The 26,850-nt window shown below is 32.8% G+C and overlaps 1 protein-coding gene across 3 annotated transcripts in view; it reads left to right on the top strand.

Annotated features, from left to right (window-relative positions):
* Positions 1–26,850, top strand: part of CCDC82 (coiled-coil domain containing 82) — a 51,322-nt gene that overhangs the window by 14,268 nt on the left and 10,204 nt on the right. For all 3 annotated transcript variants that reach the window (XM_051986844.1, XM_051986846.1, XM_051986845.1), the window contains 2 exons: positions 1,026–1,150; positions 2,399–2,569. In XM_051986844.1, coding sequence (XP_051842804.1) covers positions 1,026–1,150; positions 2,399–2,569 — 296 coding nt within the window. The remainder of the gene's footprint in view (positions 1–1,025; positions 1,151–2,398; positions 2,570–26,850) is intronic.

Here is a 26,850-nt window from a genome sequence, read left to right as displayed (position 1 = left end):
CCAATTTCAAGTAAAACATAGAAAGAGATGTGCTCACTAAAAATGTTCTTGGAGAATGTCTTGCACCAAGACCAAATAGATAAGAGTTTTTTATAGATGGGGAGGTTTTCTTGATGCTCTTATTTGCAGATGACATCATGAGTATATCAAGTTATGAACATTATCAAGCTATATAAATGAGATACATTGTTCAAAAGAAAACATTTTAGCAATCCCTATGAAGAAAATAAATGATTGAAGAATTCATATTGTCCAGATTATAAAATGTAATTAGATGTTCTGCTCAATAAATTAATCTAGCCAGCCAGCTTTACATCTTGGACTGAAGAGATTGAAATGGATCACATATGCAACATGGCACAGTGCTTTCAACGATCCCAAGCTGCTTCCTGCTATACAAACTTATTTCTCTAATTCAGTAATCTCTTCTTGCTATTTTGATGACAATCATGGAAAATCATAACCTTAGAAGATTCAGAATTGTAGGTGATTCAAAGGGCAATTGAAAGGGGCATGGTGGTTATAAACAGGCTTATTATATTATCCTAGTGATAACTTGTATGTAAGTGGTAAACATCATAAGCACACAAGACCAGAAAACATACTAGAACAGACTTAGTAGAATCAGAAATTATAGATTGTACAATCTAAGTACTTACCTGCTATTCATGAAATATTAAAATAACCATAGGAAGGCCTTCAGCATTTTGAATAGATCCTCTATGGAGGACTTATGGAAAATAATGGACAAAAATCGTACAGGATGAGCAGGCGTGGAAGAGTTGTGATCTGTTCTATTGGAGAGATTACCTTTATCGATGGGATCACGGATCCGTTGTGTCAAAGTAAGTTTGATAGCTCATTTTCTCTCGAAATGTACTTTGTTCTTCCTGAATAATCGTGGAATCTGCCTGAAAATATGGGAAGAGATCCTTCAATATAAAGTTTTCTAAATGTTTCATGGCTGCAAAATTACTTGTTTATTTATTTATTTGCTCACTTTTTTTTTTAAATTGACTCAATAGATGGCACAAGGCAAAAGTCATATGCACAAGACATGTTAACATCTCTTCATTATTTGGATGGCCGCTTTGTTCAGCCTCGCTTAGAAAACTTAGTTTCCAGAAGTCGCTGGAAAGAGCAGTATAAGGTATTCAGTTTCTTTATCATTAGTGCATGAAGATCGTAAAGAAAATAGTAGATTTATCATGGCCCCAAGGAAATGTTTCCTTTACTTATTTACATTTAAGTATTCAAGTCTATTGACCATGCTCAAATGTTGTAAAATCAACTTATTTTTCTTCTTCCCATATTTGGAAGATGTTGACTATTTTGTATGTAATTACTTTGCTTGCATGTAATTGTTAGTTAAATTATACTCATAGTTGATTAATTTTAAATTCTTTAATATTGAACATAACATAATTTAGGTCCCAAACTTAGCTAATATGCCTTGAAACTGATTTTGTTTTGTACTGTTCTGAAGACCAACCATTTTACAAGTCTTTAGTAAATTGTTGGCTATCTGATGGCAAAGGAGAAATAGGCTTCCCCGTTTATCCTTTATCACTACAATGTTATTTTAGGAAATTCCCATCCTAAATCTACAAATACAGCTATGGTAATTTTAAAAGGAATTTAAAAAGAGAAAGAAAAAAGGACTAATACTGTACTATAGCGCCACCTGGCATGCATAAAATGGTATAAGTGTTCAGAAATACAGCAGATTGCTTCAGTTTATATCTTAACATTTTGCACTAAAATTATATTACAACTTTTCTACAAATGAAACTTCCCTTCCCTTTTGTTTATTTCCCAAGAACTTTGACAGTGCCATTTCCAGACAGTGCCATTGGACAGAGACCATTTCCATTATACTACAGGTTGTATTAGCATTCGGAACAGACAAATGACAGGAATATTTTAACTAGTTTTCCCCATGCAATTAACATGCATGAGAAGCTTGTGATTCTCCTTGGAACCGTTGTTGCACTGGTTATAGTGTAGGATGATCATTTTTTGATACACTTAAAGTAGAAGATCCTCTTTGTGGAATATCTAGTTCCTTTTCCTCCTTTTCTTGCTAGTTTTTCAACTGAGAAAATCATTCAATTGTACTACTTGTTATTAATTCTTATAATTTGAAAAGAAGATGAAAATGAATATATTAATATTTTCTCATGTATATTGTGTTTCTTTACATGCATTCAGTTAATGTAATAAATTATGAATTTATTCATTCAGCAAATATTTATCAAGTGCCTGCTATATGCAAGACACTGTACTAAGTACTAGAAGAATAAACACTGTTGTTAGTTTTCCTTATATAATTTCTGAAGTCATTTTGAATTTATTTATTTTTTAAAACACCACTCACTAGTTTGTTTACTGTTTTCAGGAGCGGGTGGAAAATTATCCTAATGTAAGTATCCGTTGGAGAACTCCTGAAAATTGTTCTTGTCAGGCCTGTGGACTCCATCGATACTGTAAATATACAGTACATTTATCAGGAAAATTGTACAATGACAGGACCATGGAAACAGATGATTTCATGTCACATGACAAACAGGTAATTTGTTTTCTTCTAAACTATGCTTAATAGGTAGGATTTAGAATTTTGGAGTAAGTAAACATGCTGTCACTGTCAAAACCAATGGAAGAATATAGGTTCAAAGTGGAAAGGACAGTACTAGGAGTTACTATTTGATTGAATCTGGATTAAATTGATGACTTCATGCAACAAATTTACCTTCCATTTTATATTCTGGTTATGCTAATATGAACATAAAGTTTATGTTCCATAAATACATGTTAACTAGGTAGTGATTGAGAGGGTTAATGGTTGTAAAGTAGACAGTTCAGGAAAGTATTAGGCATTTTACTGCAAATAATTCACCAAATGGAAAGTTACTAAAAAAAAATTAGTCCATTTTTACCATACATGAAACTATAATTTCAGAAGTATTTCTAACATATTGCTATAGTTTGAGAAATATATAAAGGGTTCTTGCTTTTGAGTGCAGCATATTCCTGAACATATACCTTAAAGAAGATTGCTATAAAGCAAAATCTTGACTGCACTTATATTATTATCCTTGTTTGGACTTCAGTAGAAAATATCAAGTAAATAAGCAAAGCTAGCAAAAATAGTTTCTTATTACATAGTATCTTGAGTAATTAAAACAATGAAATGTTCATCTTTCCTCCCCTATGGACCTATGAATGGGACCTATTCATTTGCATTTTGGGGGGAAATCTACATCTAAACTGTACTACATATAATAAAAAATGTATATAATTGAGAGATGTCCCACGAGATTAATCAGCATTTCCATTTTCTGGAGTTGGAAAGCTAAATCTGAACTCTTTAGTTCTTCCCAGCCAGTCATCAGTGTGGGAAGGCCTGCATTTCTCTGTCATGTAAGGTAATGTGTTTTTTCATAACTCTTGTGCAATGATTGACCAGGTTCCTATGGAGAATTTATGCTATGAATACTGCTCAAAAAGTTCATAGCAGGTAGCAAATTCAAAATTAGGTTTTATTGATTAAATAAATTATTGTAAAACTTCTGCCTTTCTCAATGTTTTATGTATTACTTTTACTGATGAACTTATTTGATAAATTACATATGAGTCAGTAGACAACCATATAGCATGTGTCTTTCCCAGTCTAATATCAAACATGGGAACAGGATTTACCCAACTGTATGTTTCGGGAATTAAAAATACCTTGTCATATATCATGTTTGCTAATCCTAAGCCTGTCCCAGAAAAGTCTCCCATCTGTTTGATCGTGGAACCAGCTCATAGTGGTAGATGAAAGTCAAACAGAAGATAGAGATAAATATCAGTTCTTAACAAGGTAGGGTTTGGACCTAGAGAGAAGGAAGAGCAGCTATGGAAAATTGTCTAGAAATACATTTCCAAGGGATGGAGATAGACTAAGCAGGACCATCAGTTTTTATTAAGGCTCCTCTGAACATCCCAAAATCCATAATACAAGAAAACCAAGTTCCCTCACTTTTATGGCAGAAGATATCCATGATCTAAATGTCTTGAGGTACAGCTGTATCACTGAAAAGTATTACCTGCCATTAGGAAACTAGGATTAGCAACATAGTGCAGTCATGAGCTTTTTTCTTCTTCATTGACAGAAAAAGATTCTTCCATAGTGGCCCATGTCTCTGGACTTAAAATTAGTAGGGCTGGCTGAAAAGCAGATATTCATTGAATACTTGAAAGAATCCACCATAAAATTTCCAATTCTGCATGAGAGTATATAAATCAATGATTCATTGGATTAACGAGTCCATTTTAAAAATGAAATAACATATAAGTTTTAAGTCCTGTGACTCATTCACAACCTACTATAAATTCAGAAGGAAACTTTCCTCTGAACACTTAGGGAGGACTGAAAATTGAAAAATCTTCATAGGAATCCTAGAGATTTTATAGACTGAGTTGCTCCTTCATAAAACAAAGCCCACTGTGACCCAACCTACCATATTTCCCAATGAGAACCTAGACTGGTATGGCAGTGAAGTTACATTTGAGAAGGTACCCTTTCTCTCACATCTTTCAGGTACTTTGGGAAACTGAGGTTTCACAAGTGTTTTTGTAAAGAAAATTTGATGGATTCAAGTAATCTCAGGGAAAAGAAGTCTGTCAAGAATTGAGGACAGCTCATAAGGAACATATTAAAAAGAATAGGCTTAAAGCCTCTAGAACACAGAATATAGAGAAGTTGTGATAAAACATAGATGAGTCAGATAGGATGAAAAGGCAGTCTGTAGTCCATATTAGTGAGGGCAGTGCCTACCCCAATGAAACCAGAGGTCCTTTGATGAGAATATTATAGCTTATAGGAAACATTAATTGATTAGGTTATTCAGATTTGTAGCTTTTTTTTTAATTTTTAGAATCTGTATCTTCTGGATTTAGATGTGTAAGGGAACACTTCCTCTTTTTACAAATGAGCAGTCTGAGACTCAGTAGTATGAAATGACTTGTCCAAGTTCACATAGGCATTAAGTAGTATATCCTGGTTTCAAACACAAGACTATTAACTCCAATCCAATGCCTTTTCTACTCTCTCAAACTGAAATCTTGTATCCACAATATAAAACTATCATATCAGTAGTAAATGGTTGAACAATAATCATAATAATAAACAATAATAACTAAAATGATTTTCTGAAAATAAAGTAAACTTGTACAGTTTGATTTGAATCTCATCTGACAAAACAAATATATAAATTCTGGTAGTAAAATTGTCTACCATTTCTCATCAGTAATTATCCACATCTTCTATCTATTTATCAATTAATTTATTACTGGTCCTGATAATTAGAAAAACTTTTCCCCTTGGAATTATGGTCCTATCTATGTAAGTACTTTTTTGAGCAGTACCAGCCTCAGTTCATACACATATTTTTATCCTGCCTAATTTTTATCCTGGGAGTCCTTCCATATATCCTCCCCAGGGTGCCCATGCCTAGGGAACTTCCTCTAGATCTCTTAACCTTTTGTGAGTATTCATGTACCACTTAGGCTTTCCATCCATTAGCCCTCATTACATGACCATCTCATCTTCTTTCCCTTTCATACTTTTTTTTAAGTGTTGCTGCTTATTTATGCCCATCATGTGTCTCTCCATTGTCTTTTTGGGTAGCCTGCGATTTTGATTCTTTGGAGATTGACTCTCTGATGTCTAGCCATATGGTATCCCTGGAAAAATATTGGTGTTAAAAATAAGGGGTTTTGGTTTGGGGGGAAAAAACTTGAAAATACTCAGAGATTTGCCAAATACAATTCATCATATTCAGGTCTAGACTTACCTTGTTATTTATATGCTTTGCCTATTCAAAATACATGTATTGATAAACCAGCATTATGTTAAATATTAGTACTATTGAGGACACATATGCAGGTTACTTTAATATATGAATCTGTTTAGCTAGAATTAGAAGATGAAAAAACGAAACAGGTTTTAGAGATTTTGAAAAGAGGTTAAACCCAATGGGAAATTTTAATGCAAAAATAAAATTTGATTTCAGGTTTCCATCATTAACATGGCCAACCTCCTTATTCAAAACCTCATCACTTCTCACCTCAACCATTATGGTGGCTTAATAATTAGTTCCCTTTCTTCAAATCTTTGCCCTCTCCACTCCTTCCACACAGCTGGTAAATTGGTATTCAAGTAACACATATCTGAAAATATTACTCACAAAATTTCTTTGGCTTATTAACCTTTAGAATAAAATACAAATTCTTTTATTTGCTTTTTAAAACTCTTGAGAGTCTGGCTTCAACCTGTCTTTATAGAACAAAGGTTCCTAATCTGGGGTCCATTACCTTTAAATAAGAAAAACGTGATAATAACTATATTTTGATATAATTTATTTCTTTTGTAATAGTGGAGCTTTTACATTTTTTCCTTTAAAATAATTATTCTGAAAAAGGGTCATTAGGATTTACCAGGTTCATGACGTAAGATCCCATGCTCCAGATTAATTTCATATTACCCCTGTCATACACTAGATTGGTATACTTGGTATTCTCCATAGATGATATTTCGTCTCCCACCTCCATGGCCTTACAAATTGTCCTTTATGCCTGCAATGTTTTTTCTATTCACCCCTGCTTTTTAGAATCATTAGCTTCCTTCATCACTCAGTTTATGTGCAGATAACTTCCTGCACAAGTTATTTCCTTATTTCTCCAGTTATTTCACACACACAAAATTTATTTTGTATTTCTCTGTGTACATTTCATCTCATCTATTCTCCCTCCCAGGTAGAATATAAACTCTCTGTGGGCAGAGCCTTTTTTGTTTTTATATCCCCAGCACATAACAGAGGGCTCTTGCTATGTGATAGACTCTTAATAAATTCTTGTTGAATTGACTTTTATTGCTTTTTCATTTGATACATCAACAAATAATATGCTGACTTAGTGTAATATATTGAGAATTGCCAATTCATTTGCCAGTGAATCTCTTTGAAAGTTCCTATTTTATTTCATTCCCTGGATTACTATGGAAATTTTAAATATTTTTTGTTAGAAAAATCTCCTAGTTATCCAGAAACATAAAGATGCCAAATTAAAAAGGACCCCTATTCTATCTAAAAGCATTGTCACATTGAATTGAAGCAGTGGTGTGCCTCTTATATTGTGTAACCATATTTTATTAATGACAGAGTAAAGAGACACCCACCCAGGCAGTCGTAGAATAAATGGGAGAGAAAATTGGTAAACCAATTAGGGCAACCAATTTAAAATATTCTCAGCTGAGGTCTATTACCATCATGTTTTCATAAGAAGAACGAAAGTGTAGTCTGGATGTTCTCTGTACTTGTACTGTTTTTTGACAGGAAACATTGTATTATATTCTCTAAAATAGGAAACATTTTGTGGTATTCTTTAAAATTGCAGTTGCAAGGGATTTGGCAATGATTTTTAGTAATTGACTGAAGAAAATTCCAACTATAATCTTGCCAGAAATGAAGACTAAAAATTCCATAATTGTTGCTACAATCAATTTCATTGTCTTCTTTAAAATAGTAGGGTTAGCATCATTTTATATATCTGGTCATATCTGCATTGCAAACTCTTTTAGTATGCCAAAGTTGTCCACAGAAACATCGCTATGGGCAATTATAACAGCTTACCTAGGATAATTTTTGTGACTGCTTTTGAGATAAAACAGTGGATATTAAGAAGTTTAAATTCAAGTTGCTTAATAAGACAAACTTTTCGTAGTTATAAAATATTTTAATATATCATCACATTTGATCCATACAAAAATTTTATAAATTTTAAGGTAGAATAAATATTAGCCCACCTCAAATTAGGTCTCCCAAGTCTAATCTGTTGCTTTTTATTTCCACAAAGAAAATATTTTATAACTAATTTTTAAATTGGAGAGAAGAATAAAAATATTTAATTTTTCAGTTTCAGTAGATAACACATCTCTTATCTCTTTATTTCTATTAGCAGCCTCAGATTAGATCTCTGCCTATTCAAACTACTATTCTTAATTTTTTCTTTAAAATCCTTTAATATAACCTTATTCTACAAAGTGGCTAGTATGTTTTGTTTCAAAAATCTTGATAAAGAATTTCCAAATTTCATAGAACATAATAGATGTCTATTATAAAATGTGTCTCCAGTGTTGTGTATGTTTACATTTTAACATACATTTTTTTACTTGTTACATAAATTCAGATATACTTCAAGTCATTTTATGTCTACTGAACTACAATTATACAAAACAAAAACTTAAACTTATCATGGTAAAGACTCTAAGGTAAGGATTAGTTTCGACTAATAATACCAATGTAATATAAAGTACCTCTGCTGTATTTTGAAAAATTCAGTAAACTTAGTCAAAAGATGTGGATAGATGTAGTTTCCTTAGATGTGACCCTTTTCATATATTGAAGGGAGAGGGAAATTTTGTTACTTTAGAAAGAGGATAATTTCATTTCTTTTATATGAGCTTTTTACTGACAATTTTAAATTGCTAATTATGTAACATTCTCTCCCAAAGTCCCCCATTCCATCTACTGGTCTTGAATTTTACATAAGAATCAGGATAAGTCTGTTGGTGACAATATATACCAGCAGAGAGCTTGGTTTGTTTCTTTATTTTTTAAATGTGTAGATGAAGCTTTATCTTCTTTTATGAGGATTTTTTTTTCATTATACTTAAAATTGTAGTTTTTTATTTCATAGTGATCCAAATAGAATAAGATTATAATTTCCCACAGATGTTATTATTTAATATTCATTGGACATTAACAGAAAAAGGGGTGAGAACAATGAGATCTGTAATTAAAATGTAAGATAATATACTAAAATCCTCAGTTAAATCCTAAAGTAGACATCCTACTAGAGACTATAAATTTCAGAAATAATAGTTTGACTTAAAACATAGATTTCTAGGTATCAAAAATGTTTTTCAAATTTAACATCCTTGTAAATTATAATGTTTTGAGTATAAAACATTAGAATATTTTTATAAGATTTATATCCACAAATTTGGTGTGTATTTATATGAATGAACAGATTCCATAAATAAAGAGCCCACTCCCCTCATCTTTGCCCTTTGTTGAAGGTGACTCATTGTAACTACATTGCTCCCTTGTCTTGTAATGGAACAATTTATTGAAATAATATATTTTTGCCCTTTGTGATTAAAAGGTTCACCACCAGAAGGTTGGCTACCAGGTGACAATTTGTTTTTCCTGTAGCAACACAGATAAAAGTACTAAGTGGCCCTAGTTAAATACTACTATGAATTGTGGCAAAGGGGTAGAAAAGGGGACAGAGAATGCTATGAATACTGCCTATAAGCATCAATCATCTCATTGATGATATTAACTGTGTCCAGTGATCAAGAGACATTGGACACAAATGTAGGATAGCACACAACATACATAATGACATTTTCCCTGTAAGTGAAATCAATAAACAAGCATTTTAAAATGATTATCATGTGTTAGGTATTACACTAAGTATTGGATATGCAAAGAAAGGCCAAAACAGTTTTATAATTCAATTGAAGGATATCAGGCTCTCCTAGGAAAGGCAAACAAGCAAACAAAAAAAGTCAGTGTGGTTGGTTTTATCATGTACAAAAGACAAGATTCATCATTTCATGAAATATTTGACCTTATTGAGCCCTCATGAACATAAGAAAAGAAGCCACCATGAAAATAATTACAATTTATTTACTAAAATCCATTGCAGAGGATGAAAAATTAGAATTAATTAGCTCAGTGAAAAACTTAGCAAGATCTTCCAAGTGAATTCAGTATATCCCTTCATAGTTGGTAGCTTCTAAGCAAAAATAGATGGAAGAGAGGAAACTAACGCTTATTGAAAAATCTGTTGGGATTGAGAAATATAGAACTATATGATACTCAGAAACTATATACCTATACATTATGAATATTTGATTCAAGAAGAGGTGGATATTGTAGAAAATACCAAAACACAACATAAAACATGAATTCGATTATATTTTAACATACTTAGTCATTTGTTACAACTGCAGGAATCATTTTAAAATCAGCTGATTATACAATCAGATTATAGCTAGTTAAAGCAAAAATCAAAGTAAATATTAAAGAAGAAAAAAGAATAACACTGAGAAGACATCTTCTCATTATTACCACAGCTCCAATATAGCCTGAATAAACAGTTAATTAATCCTTCAAAATGGGAAATGGACAAAATGAAAAACATAGACTTTGCTATTTAAGATATATTATAAAGATAGTATAAAAGACATCATCACAGACATGTATAACCAGAAAAAAGAAATGGATTACTCCAATTAGTACCAGCATCAAAAGATAAAGTCTACAATGCCACAATGAGACTCACAAAATATTTTTTAAAGTATTTTAGGTGAATATGGATATAATGGAGGATTTATTAAAATATATGGACAAGAATTCCTTGGTATAAAATTTGAGTGGGTAGTGTTCTAAAATGGTGGAAGATGACATTTCATCATAATGACAGAGGATACATATTTATGGTTACACAATTAACTGAGGACAGAGATTTTTGGCCTAAGTGGACCGTTATATATTGATTTTAAGAAATTTATTATTAGTTCCAAAGTGTATGGAAACAGAGCTAGATGATTGCCAGTCGTTTCTATTGCCTTACAAAATAGCCTATATGTAAAGTGCTAGAAAAAAAGTTTCCTACTGAAGATATGACCAAAAATTTTTTGTTTGTTTTTTAGTAAAGTCCACAGCACTATGAAAGATTGGTCCAACACCATCTACAAATAAAGTGGGTGAAAAATATATATTGTCCAAACTATGACATGCCCCTGAATAGGTATTTTGTTTAGTTAATCCATCTTCATAGATATGTTTCTACACAGAGAAAAGTACTAGACCTGTCATTGGTACAGAAAACTCCAAAGTGATGGGACTCCTTCTACCAATGCAAAACAGCATCTTTCTCAAAACAGATAAATTTCAATCTATAATTATTAAGCATTTACTGTGTCCCTTACTGTGCTGAGCCCTTAGAACACAGTGATTAAAACAATCCTTACTCACACAAGGTACTTGCATTCTAATACAACAAGAACGTATATACATATATGACAGATATAAATGGAATAAATATGAAGCAAGTTTGGAAGAAAAGACTAACAAGAGGATCAGGAAAGGTTTCATGTAGAAGCTTGTACTTCAATAACATCTTAAAGAAAGATACTCTCTGAGGCAGATCTAAGAGGGACACTTCTTTTGGTTGGAGGACAACCTGTTAAAAAAAAAAATGGTGATGAGAGATGAACAAAGGAGAAGTCAGTTTGACTGGATCACAGAGAAATCCATGAGGCTAGAAAATAATTGTGAGGGGCTTAAAGTAAAGCTAAACAGACATGTTTATATTTAACTTTAAAGGCAAAGGGAGACCAGTGGAATTTTTTGATAGTCATCTCCAATTGAGGAAAATCACTTTGGCATCAGTATAAAGGATTAACTGAAGTAGGGAGAGATTTGGACAGAAGACTTAGTAAAGTGGCTTTTGAAGTTATCTAGGTAAGATGTGATCATCTGAACTAAGGTAATAGAAAGGACTGAACATGAATGATATAGTGGGGAAAATTAATAATATTTGACAAATGATTAGATATGTGAGGTGAGGCATAGTAAAACAAAGATAATGCCAAGGTTACAAATATGAAACATTGAAAGAATGCTGGTACCTTCAACAGGGAACTATGAAAGAAGGACGGATTAGAGTAGGGGGTGGAGATTATGTGTTGGACAGATTAAGTTTGAGATATCACTAGCCCATTGTTATTCCCACTAGGCTATTAATAGAGTAGAATTGGAATTCACAAGAGAGCCTGGAACCAGGTATACAAAAGTAAAAGGATTGAGGTTTTTTTTAAAACCTATAGCTCCTATAGGAGCTACACTTTCATTAACAGTGTAGAGTTAAGAGTTGGGGATCTAGGAGAATACCCATAATTAGAAGATATGATAATCAAGAAAGGAGCCTGAAGAGCAGTCAACATAGAAGAAGAACCAAAAGAATAAGTGTCATAAAAGATCAGAAAGGAGAAAGAGGTCAACGGTGTCAAGTGTAGCAGATAGGTCAAGAACGATAAGGACTGAAAAAAAGACAATCAGATATAGCTAAAAGCTCATTGTTAACTTTGGAGAGAGCATTTTCAATTGAGTGATGATGTCAGAAGTCAGATTACAAACTGCTGAGGAGAGGAGAAGAGAGAAAAGCAATAAGGATAGCTTTTTTTCAAGATCATGGCTGACAAAGGAGAGATATGTAAGAAATATAGATACTAAGGGAAAAGAAGTGATGAGAGGAGGTGATATGGATAGCTTTTGAGATAGAGACAGGATTGAAAAGAAAAAAAATGAATTATAAACATGTCTGTTTAGCTTTAATTTAAGCCCCTCACAATTATTTTGAAAGAATGCTGGTACCTTCAACAGGGAAATATGAAAGAAGGACATATTAGAGTAGAGGGTAGAGATTATATGGTGGAAATCATTAAGTTTGAGATATCTCTAGCACATTGTTTAGTAGCAGGGAGTGAGACATGGAATCATCTGAGAAAGAATAAAAGGATTGCTTGGATGCGGAGAGCCCACTTATAAAGATCATCATATCAATTCTTGGTTTGACTATGAATTCTTGGATACTTTATAATGAATCTTTAGATTTGGAGCTAGTTAGGTAAATATTTTTGTGAGAGAGTCAGGTGACTGTGCTCAATTGTACGTTATAAAAAAATTTATTTGAAGACAACCTGTCTCATGCTTTATCTGAGAGAATAAAGTTAGAAATATGATGGACTGAAGCAAATATACATCTTATTTTAAAAATATAATCACTTGTAAAAACAAAGGTCAATAGCTAAAGAGTGACTCATCCTGGAAAACTCAGTGCTGACAAGTACAAGCAATTGATTCACAGCCAACAGTTCTTTTTTCATCATTCTGCTTTGGGAAAAATAAATGAAATGGGACTTTTTTCCCCCTCCTTTTGTTTTAGGAAACATAAAACTGCCTCTCCAAAAGAAGCCTAATTAATGTAATTAATATTGAAGTCATAGTTTTAGAATTTCCTGGGGTAATAAATTTACTTAAGGTCACTATTATCAGAAGCAGGACTTGAATTCTTATCTTTTTTATTTCAAGGCCAGCTTTTTATCCATCACACCACACACACACCACACTTCCCTACATGGGAAACTAGAATTAAATAAATTAAGAATGTGTTGCCCAGGCTACTATATGTAGTTGGGTAGACACTGTTCAGCTCATTCATCAGCATCTTATATCTTGGTCAAGCACTAGAGCAGAGCCAAGAAATGAAGTGGAGAATTAGAATAGATCAGACTGCATTTGGGAAATTTTCAGCATTTTCTGTGGTCTCTACTGGTGATAAAAAACACGTCTTTTAAAAATCTGTATTCTTCATGTGAAGGTATATGGTTATGAATTATGGAACATAACAGTACCTAAAGGCCCAAAATTGTGGGTAACCAACAGGGCACTTGTAGGCATAAGTAAGCTGAAGCATATTCCCAGTAATGACTTGTTTATAAGAAGTGGAACAAAAAAATTTCACCCAAGTAATAAATATATGATGAGGAAAGCAATTAGGCCAGTCATGTTTTGAAAACCAGGGATAACTAATGAACATTCTGATTATTATACTTGTACTGAAGAAAAGTTAAAAGTTATAAAAGCAATGCTTTCATCATGTTGACTAATTCATATATGGAAAAATTCTGGGAGAACACGCAAAAATTATGCACCGCCTGAAAAAGAATGGTTTATAATTTTCATTGTTGGAGGAAATAATCACACTGATGAAATCATAGGTCTATTAAAGTTTTGAAGTATGGATTTTTAATTCCAAAATTTATGATTCTTAAAAGGTTATTATTTTATTCAAAATAAAATTAAAATTATTTCCATTTTCTATTCATAAAACTTTACAAAAACTCATTCAAAAACTTCAAAAAACTGTAAAACTTAAGTAAAAGCATAACCATATGCTATGGTTTTAAATTAAAATTAATGATTTCTCTGGTTTACAAAGGTTGTCCACATGTTTCAAGTTAGCCCTACACTTTTTCTACTGATGCTTTTTTAAATGTCTATGCTACAAAAAAAGTTTGAATACATGAAGTAGCACAGCATAGTGAAAAGAGGACTAGACATGGGAGCCAAAAGTTCTGAGTTCTGATTCTAATTATTGTGTGACCTTGGGGAAATACTTGACTTCTCTGAGCTTCAGTTGAACTAGATGAACTCTAAAATTAGAGGGATGCACACAGATGTCACCAATTAATTTTAATTTTTAAAAATGTGTATGGATGATAGAAGCAATAGTAATTAACAGAATTAATATAAGAACATGGGACAGTACTCTAAGAATAGTGTTAGTGGTAAGTGTGGATAGAATGCAGGCACTGGAGTCACGAAGACCTGAGTTCAGATGCAGCTCAGATACTGAACACTTAATATCTGTGTGATCCTCAGCAAGTCATTTAATACCAAATGCCTTACCAAAAAAAAAAAAAAAAGTATTGTCAGTAATGTTATATTTCAGAACTAAGTAAGGCTGGTGTAGGAAGTGAACAAAAGATTTGGGGAAAAGAAACATAGGGTGGATGGGACAATAGAAAGGGCAAAAGTATCCCATTCTTATGTGCTGAGAATTAGTCTAATGTGGTCTCTTTAGGATGACTGTAGAATTCCTTACTAACCAGTGGAAGAATGGAAGGATGGATTATATCCCACCCTGCCTGAAATACCATTTGAGAGACTTGCTTCAAAGGCATCACACCTTCTCCCAGTATTACCTCACACTCTCAGCTCTGTACAAATTAACAACCTTTTTCCTTGTATTCCAGGAATCAACTCCTCAGGGTAATTAGAACCTAACAATGACCCAGATACCCATCATTAGGAAAATTCCTCTCTTCCCCCAATATTCAGATCCTACTCTCCAAATCTCCTCATGGTTTTAATAAGTGCTCTAGAGACCAGAACAATGATTAATGAATAAGATTAATGTTTCCTCCCACCTTTTCCTTTTCAGTGGGACAGCAAGTTGCAGAAGATATATAAAGATGGATTAGTTGCAGTCTGTATCACACAATTTTAATATCTTTCCCCAAAAACTCACCCCTCATTTTATTTCCCCTATATCTATCATGATATACTTTCATTAATTCAAATTTACAATGTTGGAGTCATCCTTTACTCCACTTTTATTTACCACACATATCCAATAAGTTGTCAAAAAACATCTTATTCCTACCTCCACAGCATCTTTCCCCTTGTCTTTATTTATACAGCTACTACCAAAGAACTTCATCATTCCTGATCTAGACTACTTCAATAACTTCCTAATTAGTCTTCCTGCCTCAAATCTCTCTCCCTTTTCCAATCAATCCTCCATGTAGAGCTATTTAAGTGAGAAGTACCATTCTGCTACTAAAACTTTATCCAGTAAGCTTTAGTGATAAAATATCTCCACAATAAAATAAATTCCTGCTTGGTATTTTTAAAAACCATCAAAATATGACTCTTTTCCTACCTTTCTACCCTTATTAAGCGCTTTCCCCTGCCTGTCCAGTAAAGTTCAACCAAACTGTCCACCTAATTGCCATATGACATTTTTTGACTTCCATCTCTGTGCCTTTTCACCTCTCTTCTTGGAAAACACTCCTTAATTTTGTCTTTAAGATTCTTTTGACAACTTTCAAGATGACTCAAGCGTCCCTTCTATACAGTCTTTACTGATCCCTTCTAACTTCTAGTGACCTCCCTTTTCTTATTACCATGTATATTTTCTACATAGGGCTTATCCCCTCTCTCCAAGAACACAAGCTCCTTGGGTACAAGTAGTTTCATTTCTTCCTTTGCATCTCTAGCACCTAGTGGAAATGTTTGGCATAAGTATTACTTAATAAAAATTATTTGTTAATGTTGGGAGGAATTTACAAATCAGTGCAATCACAGATTAATTGTGAATTTAAAAGATTTATCTGTTTGGTTTCAACATTTAGAAAGTTAACTGAATCCTTAAATCATGAAACAAAGCTATAAGAAGAATAAAATGTGTTTTAAAAAAAGATACAAAAAGAGAGGCAATAAATTTCAAAAAGGCTTTTTGAATCTAGACTGAAATATTGGCAGGGGTGGAGGGGAGGACAGAGAATGCAATTATTTTACCATGAAGTATTTATTTGGTAAATGCTACCAAAAATAGATAAACAAAAACAACTCCAAAAACCTTCACCAGGAAATATTATATATGCCAACATTTTCTGCACACAAACATTTGCTGTTTGTCTCCTGGGAGTGTATTTAAAAGAACTATGGAACTTAAGGATGTGTTATACATATTTCTTTCACACACACACAAAAAAAGATATTTGCTAAGGTTGCTGACCTTTTCTCTGATGAAAAGTGTCTGTCAGTAACTTATGATCTAATAGATTTTTGAAAATTAAGAGACAATGAATATGCCCCTTCAAGATAAAGGTAGCATTTAAAAATATATGGATAGTTTTATATATTTTGTTTCTATCTTTCCCCAATTCAAAGATCTATTCCTTATGATTAAAACATTTAAAAAAAAAAAAAAAAAGGCAGTCCAGGAAAACTAAGCAAAATATCCATAGTTACCTTCCTCTGAAAAGAAGGAAACCAGGTACATTTTTAGATACTTTACTTATTCATCATTACACAACATTATTTTTCCTTGTGTTTGTTCTTTATATTTAAAACATCATCATTGTATATCTTGTTTTCAAAGTACCGCTTATATTTTGCCTCAATGCATATTGAGGCATATCATCCTATTTATTTGTGGAGGGGGGGGGGAGTTTAATAGTAAAGTACCACAGTCTTTATAGTCATTCTCTCATAGGTAAGTATTTATTTGGTTTGTAGTTCTTTGCCACTTTAAAAAAATACTGCTATATTTATTTTGTTACATATTAATTTTTTCTAATTTTTTCTTTTTTTTTACTTCTGTAAGAAAACATGTCTAAGAGTATTAGAGAATGGATATAAGAGTGTAAACATTTTTAATCACTGTCTTACCATAATTTGAAATTGCTTTCCAGTATAACTAGACCACTTCAAAACTCCATCAACCAGTATTGGTGTGACTATCTCTCCATAATCCTTCTTAAACTTGACTATTGATATCTTTTGCTATCTTTGTCAATTTGCTGCATGTGAAATGAAACATCAATTGTTTTTATTTACATTTCTCTTTTAATAATTTGGAGTAATATTTCATATGATTATTAATGTTTTTAAAGTTTTGTTCATTACAAATATTTATAGATTACTCTCTTTCTGTGAAAGTTCTCTTCTAACAAAACAAACAGTTATATAAAACGAATAAAGCAGTAACTAATTTGAAAGTTCACTGCAGCATTCTATATCTATAGCATCTACATTCTTCTTCACTTATCTGTTTTTAAATAGTTTTTTCAATGAACAGAAATCTATTTTCTCTTCTCCTCACTTTCCACATTATCGAAAAAGAAAAGAAAAAAACAAATTCTTTATAAAAAATATTCCTAGTCAAGCAAAATAAATTCTTTTATTGGCTGTGTATGTATGTTTGTGCATATGTGTGTATAATAATAATAACATTTATTCCGTGTTTACATGATCCAGGCACTGTGCTAAGAGCATTATAATTATCCCATTTGATCCTCTCAACAGCTTTGAGTGGTAGTTTCTATTATTATCATCCCTATTTTATAGAGGAGAAAACTGAAGCCCACAAAGGTTAAGTAATTTTCCAAATAGTAATTGTCAGAGGCTTTGAATCCTGGTCTTCTGGACTCCAAGCCCCATTGTCTTATGCCCTGTGCCAAATTATATTTGTCTCATTCTCTATTCTAAATACATCTTTCTTTGACCCAACAATTCTTTAAGATTAAGTTATTTATGGATAGAGTATCAGCCCTGAAGTCAGGAGACCTGAGTTCAAATCTGGTCTCAGACACTTAACACTTCCTAGCTGTGTAACCCTGGGCAAGTCACTTAACCCCAATTGCCTCAGCAAAAAAAGAAAGAAAGAAAGAGAGAGAGAGAGACAGACAAACAATTAAGTTATTTAGTTTTTAATTGATTTTAATACTTTTCAAGTGTTCCTTTAACATAATTTTTATTACATAGTAGTTAGTAAAGGTTATATATAATATTTCTGCTTTTTATATTTGTGTGAGGTTTTTAGTCCTAAAACCTGATTACTTGTAAAGGTGTCTTGCACAGCTGATAAATATGTAAGTAAACTCTATTCTATTTCCATTCAATAATCATCAGTGATTCTGTATATTTTACAATTTTTTTCTATTTATTTATTTTTTGTTAAATGTAAAGGAGAGAACATAATAGTATCATAATATACTATTTCTCAGAGCAATTAATTTCTCAGAATCAGACAAAAAACCAAAAACTGTATAGTGCAATATCCTGAATCATTTGATTAATTATGAATAGCTGTTGGTGGGGTTATTTTTAACATTATTTTTAAAATTTTGAGTTCCAGATTTTCTCCCTTCCTCCCACCCCTCCCCCACCACTGGGAAGGCAAACAATATACTATCATTTGTACTTGTGAAATCATGCACATCATATTTTCATATTAACCATATTGCAAAAAATAAAATGAGAAAATTGTACTTCAGTTTGTACTCAAATGAACTCTGTCTCTGCATGTGGATAGCAATTTTTATCATGAGAAAGAATTTATATCGTGGAGGGGAAATGAGTGGGGGAGGAGTTGGCAATGCTTAAAACTCACTTCCATCAGAATTGGTTCAAAGAGGGAAGAATAGATAGAGGTGGGTGTACACACACACACACACACACATATTCAGTTGGGTATAGAAATCTGTTTTACTCAATAGGAAAGTAGTAGGGGAAGGTGATAAGATATGGGGAATTACTAAAGTGAGAGTAGATTTAGGGAGGCAGTGGTCAAAACAAATTTTTGAGGAGGGGAGGATAATTTTTTTATCTCTCAAGATAAAGAGAGAGAAGGACAAACAGAAGAAAATAAGATGAAGAGAAATTCATAATTATTCACAATCACAATTTTTTAATCTTCATAATTGAATGTGAATGGGATGAACAATCCATAAATGTATAGCAGAATGGATTAGAAACTAGAATCCAACAATATATTGAAATAAATACAGATATAATATAGGGCTAGAGCAGAATCTGTTGTGCTTTAACTGAAATTAAAAAGGTAGGAATAGCAATATGATCTCAAAGCAAAGGCAAAACTACATCTAATTAAAATAATTAGGAAAACTACATTGCCTTCTGGATTATCATACCAGTTCCTTTAACATAGAAGGTGCTAAATCTTATGTGATTTAAAAGCACCATTTTGTGAGGCCCTTGCTCCATGTTATTTGAATTGTTTCTTTCTAGCTATTAACGATATTTTCCTTGACCTGATAGCTCTGGAACTTGATTATAATATTCCCGGGAGTTTTTATTTTGAGATTTATTTCAGAAATAGATCAATGGATTCTTTTAATTACCTTTTGGATCTAATATATAAGGGTGGTTTTTCTTTATAATTTTTTGAAATATAATGTTGAAGCTTTTTTATCATTACTGTCAGATAATTCAATAATTCTTAAAATTATCTCTCTTCAATCTATTATCCAAGTCCATTTCCAATAAGATATCTCACAGTCTATTCTATTTTTATTTTCATTATTTTTACTTTGTTTTATTGTTTCTTGAAATCTCATGGAGTAGTTTCTACTTGCTCAGTTCTAATTTATAAGGATTTTCTTTATTAAGCTTTTTTACTTCTTTTTCCATTTAGTCAGTTCTGCTTTTTAAGGAGTTCATTTCTTCAGTGAATTTTTTTACCTCCTTTTTCATTAGACTCATTCTGTTTTTTAAGATGCTATTTTCTTCAGAATTTTTTGGTGCCTTTGTTGTTGCAATTATTACAAAAGAGAATTCATAAGAAAGTTGATCCCTGATGCAAGCTGTATAATTCAATCATTTTCTAGTAATCCCTGACTCTTCTTGACCCTAATTGGGGTTTTTTTGGGCAAAGATACTGAGTTCATGAAGGATTAGCCAAGATTGAACTACAGCAACAAAAATTGCATGCTTTGGTGAAACATTTTGGAAGTGAATATTTGGAAATGTTTCCATTATGTGTTTTTGTTAAAAAAATTTCCCCAAAACATGATGTTAAAAAAAGGAAACTAAAAATTCTCACTTCATTTGCTTGAAAAATTTAGAAATGGACTTTTCTAACCTGTTTAAAATTGTTTCCTTATTTTCTTCAAACATTCCATAGTTCTCCCCTATCCTCTTAAAAAATTATTTTATTACATATCACATCTTAGCAAAGCAAAAATAGAAAAATACAAATGCCATTTATTTTAAATCCTATATTCTTAGCAAATTTCTTTTTTCTAAGTACTCCCCATTCACTTCTAGTAAAAGTAATATAACAGATCTGTTCCTGTAAAGCAGTGCTCTGTTCTTTACACAGGAGGATCCTTGCTCCCCTTAGTCCTGGAACCATGACCAGGGCCCCTGCTCCTTTGTGAGTGATCATATTTGCTACTCTGTCAGGAAGTGATTTAAGTAGTGTTTTGGGAGGAGAAATAGATTTGTGATTTGGAGACTTACACTTTATCATTGCATTTGTCAAAACTCTAAAGTTATTCATCGTTGTTTTTCTCTATTATGTTTTCATCATAGAAATTATTCTTTTATTTGTGCTCTATATCAGTTCATAGAAGTCCTTCTAGTTTTCCCTGAAACTGTCCTTTTTGGAATTTCTTATGTTACAACAATAGTCCATTCTATTCTGTAGGCTACATTTTATTTAGCCATTTCCATAGGGAGAGATTTTCCCCTAGTTTACAATTTTTGGCTACCACCAAAAAAAGCTACTAAGAAATTTTGTACATATAGGTTTTTCTTTAATTTGGGGAGGTATAGTTGATTAAAGACATATACCCAGCTTAGTAACTTTCATTGAATGGTTTCAATTATTTTGCAAATGGCTTGATCAGTTGTAACAGCCTCCTCAGTTTCTCCAACATTTATATAACACTTTTCTCATTTGTCATCTTTGTCAATTCACTTCAGTGTGAATTTGAAATTCAGGGTTTCTTTCAATTGCATTTTTCTAATTACTAGTGATTTAAAACACTTTTGTATAGTGTTGATAGCTAGATTTATTCCTTTGAAAACTGCCTGTTCATATCCTTCAACCATTTATTTATTGGCTTCCCATCCTTAAAAACCTTCATTAGACCCTCCCAGACTCTGAAGCTACATCTTTCTTTCTTTCATCAGCCAAATTCACAGATAATATTGTCTATGCTTTTTGTCTCCAGTTCCTCTTAATTGACTTCTTAAACCTCTTCAGTCTACCTAATCTCATCGCTCAAATGAAACAACTTAATCCAAATATTTTATAAGCTTTTTGCAATCTCATCTTCCTTGACTTCATTTTGCATTGTAAACTACCTATATTCAAATGAAATAATATTTGTAAAGCGCTTACCTAGTTCCTAGCATAAAACTGGTGCTATATAAATGCTTTTTCTTTTCCCTCTCTTTCCACTTAGCTTTTTTTCCTATTTACTCTCTCCTCTGGCCTTTCATGACCCTCCTCCTCTCTAGGGGGTGTTGGAGTTAGCTTTTAAGTGTGTAGATTTTTAAATTTTCAAAATTAGCATTTACACCTTAAAAAACCAATCGTTACAAATCAGGGCCTGATTTATTGTTTTGTTGGTTGCCTATATTTTTAAAAGTGATGTGAAAAATGTTAATTAATGCAAATTAAGTCAAAAATGTGAAGGAGGCAAAGTCAAGACCTTAGAATATCAAGAAGCATTACAACAAATTTCTTTCCCCTCTCTATCCACTCCCCCCCCCAAAAAAATTTTTTTTTTCAAACAAAACTAGAAAATTGTGAATTGTTTTGATTTTTTTTAAGTCACAGTGAGTCGTTTTTTTTTCAAACGAAGGATGTGGCCCAAGGACGCAATCTATAAGGTCCTCAGACAGCGGCGTCAGGAACAAGCCAGGATAAAGAGCCATATGGAATATTTTCTAGTACTCAAAAAATGCTTGTATTCTAGGGTGAGAGGAAGTCCCAGACTCATATCAGGGTACCAAGTACAAGGTAGGAGAACAGATAACATGGAAACTTTTTCACCTATTATATATTTCTGGGTCACATATCCAGGGCAGACTGAGGAGGCTAAAGAGTGGTGGTCCTGGGTGAGGAGTAGTTGATGGCCTGATTCAGTTTATCCAGAAAGGATAAAGTTAAGAAGCTAACAGTTGCTGTACGTTTCAGATCTCGGTAGCAGAGGAGGGTCTCAGTTCCAGTTTCTAGTCCAGTATGCAACCTGCAAAGGAATAACTTCACCAATAACCAAACCAAAAAGATTGCAATTCTATCACTCTGAACCAGCAGACCTCTCAGCTGATAATAGGGAGTCTACTATTGTTCAGAAATAAACCTAGAGGAACGTGCAGCACTCAACTGGGGCACTAAAATCTTACAGGTCCCTAGCCTTAAATTATTCCCAAGAGCCTGGAATGAAGCAACACTCAATACCCCAAAGAAGCCAGAAGGCCAGCCCAGACCTTCCCTACAGAAGAACACAGAGACTGAACCTAAAATCAAGTCTATGTCAGAAAGTAAGCTGGAAGTCTAAACAAACAAACAAACAAAATGCCACTATTAAAAGTTTTATGGTGACAAAAATGTTCAAGACACAAATCAAGAAGATAATGACTCCAAAACTTTTACAAGGAAACCTTCAAAGAAAAACACAATTTGAACACAAATTCCTGGGAATATAATGTAAGAGCTTAGAAAAAGAATTTAAATTTTTTTTCTAAGAAAAATGATAATGCTGGAGAGAAAAAAAAAAAAGAGAGAGAGAGAGAAAGAAATGAGAACGATGGAAGAAAGCACAAAGGGTACAAAACTCCCTGAAAATTAAATTGGACCAAAAGAAGCCAATGAAACAATAAGAAATATTTTTAAGTCAAAAAACTGAAAAAATATAAGAAATTTATATGATGTCTCATAGCATAAACAGCTGATCTGGAAATCAAATAAAAAAGAAAAAAATTAAGAATCATAAGACAACTTGAATGCTATAATCAAAAAAAGAAAAGAAAGAACCTAGAAATCTTTTAAAAAGCTGTCCAAATCTCTTGGAGGACAAAATAAAAACAGAAAGAATACACTGATCACTCCTTGGGGATGGGGGGGTGGAGGGGGAATTAAAATTTTCAGGAACATTATAACCAAATTCTAGAAGTCCCAGGTTAAAAAAAAAAAAATACTGAAATCAGCCATAAGGGAAGAATTGAGTTACCGAGGAGCCAAACATGATTTAGGATAATACAGTATTTAGTGTCCAGCACTATGAAGGATCAAAGACTTTGGAATATGATATAGGCAAAAGATATAAATTTACAGCCAATTCTTCATGACCCAATTTGGGGTTTTCTTGGGAAAAATACTGGAATGGTTTGCTATTTCCTTTTTCAGCTCATTATGTAGTTGAGGAAACTGAGGCAAAGATTAAAAGACTTGCCTAGATTTACACAGCTGGTAAGAGTCTTAATATCAGATCTGGTGCACTATCCACTGCACCGTTTAAATAATCTGGGGAGATTTAGGGGAGGAATGAAGCTTTAATAAAATAGAAGGTTTTCAGTCATTAGTTGGTGAAAAGACAAAAACTGTTTAGAAACTTGAAATTCAAACACAGTACTTGAACATAAAAAAAGTAATATGAATGAATGACAATAAAAGACAAAGATAAACTGTTTATATTCAAATATAAAGAGATGATAGATACTTTTGTTCCCTCAGCATCTTGTCAGGATTTGGATCAGAGGACAACATTGTTGTTTGATCATTTCAGTTGAGTCTGATTCTTTGTGACCCCATTTGGACTTTTCTTGGCAAAGATACTGGAGTGGTTTTCCATTTCCTACTATAGCTTATACAGATGAGGAAACCAAGGCAAAATGAGTTAAATGACTTGCCCAGAGTCACACAACTAGTGTCTGATGCCAGATATAAATTTAATAAAGATGAGTCTTTGTGACTCCGGGCCTGGCACTCTATCCACTGTGCCACCTAGCTGTTTCTATCAAGGAGCACAGAGGAAATCTAACTGACAAAACCTAGGAGGAATCCTGTTTTGTCTCAGTGATATTAAGAGAAAAATGAAAAGATACCACAGGAACATAGGAAGGAAAATAAAGATTAGGGGAAATTATCTTACATAATCAAGTATGCAAGTAGATATCTCTTTACTTTAGGAGGTTGGAAAGAGGAGGAGCTGGTACTTGAACCTTATTGTCATTTGAATTGGTCAAGGAGGGAAAAACATACATAAATACATAGTTGGACACAAAAATGCATTTCATTCAACTGGGAAAGCAGAGAAAGGGGAATTCAAGGGGGGAGGGGAGATAGATTAAGATACACATTAGTCCTAAACAAAACAAACTCTAAAGATGTATAAAATGATAATTTTTTCAAAGTGGCAAAGAATCTGAGTAGATTGTGAAAGGGATTAAAAATTTATATAAATATGATAGAATAATGTTTTAAGAAATATTGAAAGGAATGGTTTCAGAGGAAATTGGGAAGATGAATGAATTGATGCAGAGTGAATTGGACAGAACCAGAAAAATAATTTATATAGTGCCAATAATATATTAGAGACAAATAAATTTGAAAGAATTAGGGACTGATCAGTGTAATGACTAACCATGATTCCAAAGGATTAATGATATTACCCACCTATCCACCCCCTTAGAGAAGTGAAGGAATGATAGTACAGACTGGAATGTGATATTCTTAGATATGGCCAATGTGGAAATTTTATTTTGTTTAACTATACATGGTTATAACAAGAATTTTGTTTTTCATTCATTCCCAATTGAGGTTCAGTGGGAAGAGGGAGAGAAGATGGATTTTTGCTGTATGAAAAAAAAAATGAAATAGGATTTTTTTTGAGTTCCCCCCCTTTTTTTAATATTTTATTTTATTTTATAATAACTTTATATTGACAGAATCCATGCCAGGGTAATTTTTTTACAACATTATCCCTTGCACTCGTTTCTGTTCCAATTTTTCCCCTCCCTCCCTCCACCCCCTCCCCTAGATGGCAAGCAGTCCTATATATGTTAGATATGTTGCAGTATATCCTAGATACAATATATGTTTGTAGAACTGAGCAGTTCTCTTGTTGCACAGGGAGAATTGGATTCAGAAGGTAAAAACAACTCGGAAAGAAAAACAAAAATGCAACTAGTTCACATTTCGTTTCCCAGTGTTCTTTCTTTGGGTGTAGCTGCTTCTGTCCATCATTTATCAATTGAAACTGAGTCTTTGTCAAAGAAATCCACTTCCATCAGAATACATCCTCATACAATATCGTTGTCGAAGTGTAAAGTGATCTCCTGGTTCTGCTCATTTCACTTAGCATCAGTTCATGTAAGTCTCTCCAAGCCTCTCTGTATTCATCCGGCTGGTCATGAAATAGGATTTTTAAAACTTTATAAGTTTGTATATTTTTTCCTCATCTATTCATTAAAATATTTACCAGCACTCTCCTTTGCTGATTTGTCATCCAGATAATGCTCTCTCACTGTTAATATCCTCCTATCTCCTGTCTAAAATCCCCACCTCTTCCTTTATCTACTCACTCTTTATTGGGGATCCTATCATGTTCCAGGGAGTTAATCATCTTGCCTATTATATTGACTCCCAGATCTACATATCTAGCCATAGAATCTCCCATAACCCTCAATCCTATGTCATTTTCTATTGGACATTTTTAACTAGTTGTTTTAGAGACATCTCAAATTCAGTTTGCCTAAAGCAAAACTCATATCCTATCTAGAAACTCTTAGCCTAACCTTCCCTATTTCTGTCAAAAACACCACAAATCTTCCATTCTTTTGTATTCATTAGTTTTGACTAGTAAATCTAATCACCAAATCCTACTTTATCTACTTCAAAAAACCTATCTTGCATTTGACTCCATCTCTATACTTACACAAGTTGCTACCTTAGCTCCCATCTTTATTACCTCTCACATAGGTTACTGCAGTAACCTCTTTCTAATTATCTTTTGCTTCAAACCCCTCTGTAGTTCAATGTATCATCCATAATACTGTCTCAGTATAGGTGTCACCATGTTACTCTTTTAGTCAATTACAATGGTTTATTATAGCTTATAAAATCAAATATAATCCCGTCTGTTTATATTTTAAAGCCCCTTCACAACCTTGTCTTGATTCACCTTTTAGACTCACTGAACACCTTGTGATCCATCAAACTGGACCTCTTTCTGTTTCTTATAATATTCTACCTTCAGTCATATTTAGAATGTATTTCTTCCCCATTGTGTCTCATAGAATTCTTCTCCCCCCAAGATGTTGTTCAAGGGGCCATTTTTTGCCTTTTCTGCAATTTCTAGTACTCTCAAACTATCTCATGTTAACTGTTGTCTATTTACTCTGTTTATCTGTTTCCCTCATTACAATATAAGCTCTTTGCAAGAAAGAATTGTTTCATTTATTATATTTGTCCCTGGCACCTAAACACAATGCTTAGCTCAATTGGTGTTTAATAAATAATTGATTTCAAATGTTTCAGTAGTATTTGAATTCATTTGTTAAAAATGTAAAATTCAGCATGAAAATGGAAAAATTTTAGCTGAATTTCAAGGAAAATCTTTGCACA

Source organism: Antechinus flavipes, chromosome 3, assembly GCF_016432865.1.
Source record: "Antechinus flavipes isolate AdamAnt ecotype Samford, QLD, Australia chromosome 3, AdamAnt_v2, whole genome shotgun sequence".
In the NCBI taxonomy this organism is placed as follows: domain Eukaryota; kingdom Metazoa; phylum Chordata; class Mammalia; order Dasyuromorphia; family Dasyuridae; genus Antechinus; species Antechinus flavipes.
The sequence above is the reverse complement of the archived record's forward strand: the minus strand, read 5'-3'. Positions and strand labels throughout refer to the sequence as shown.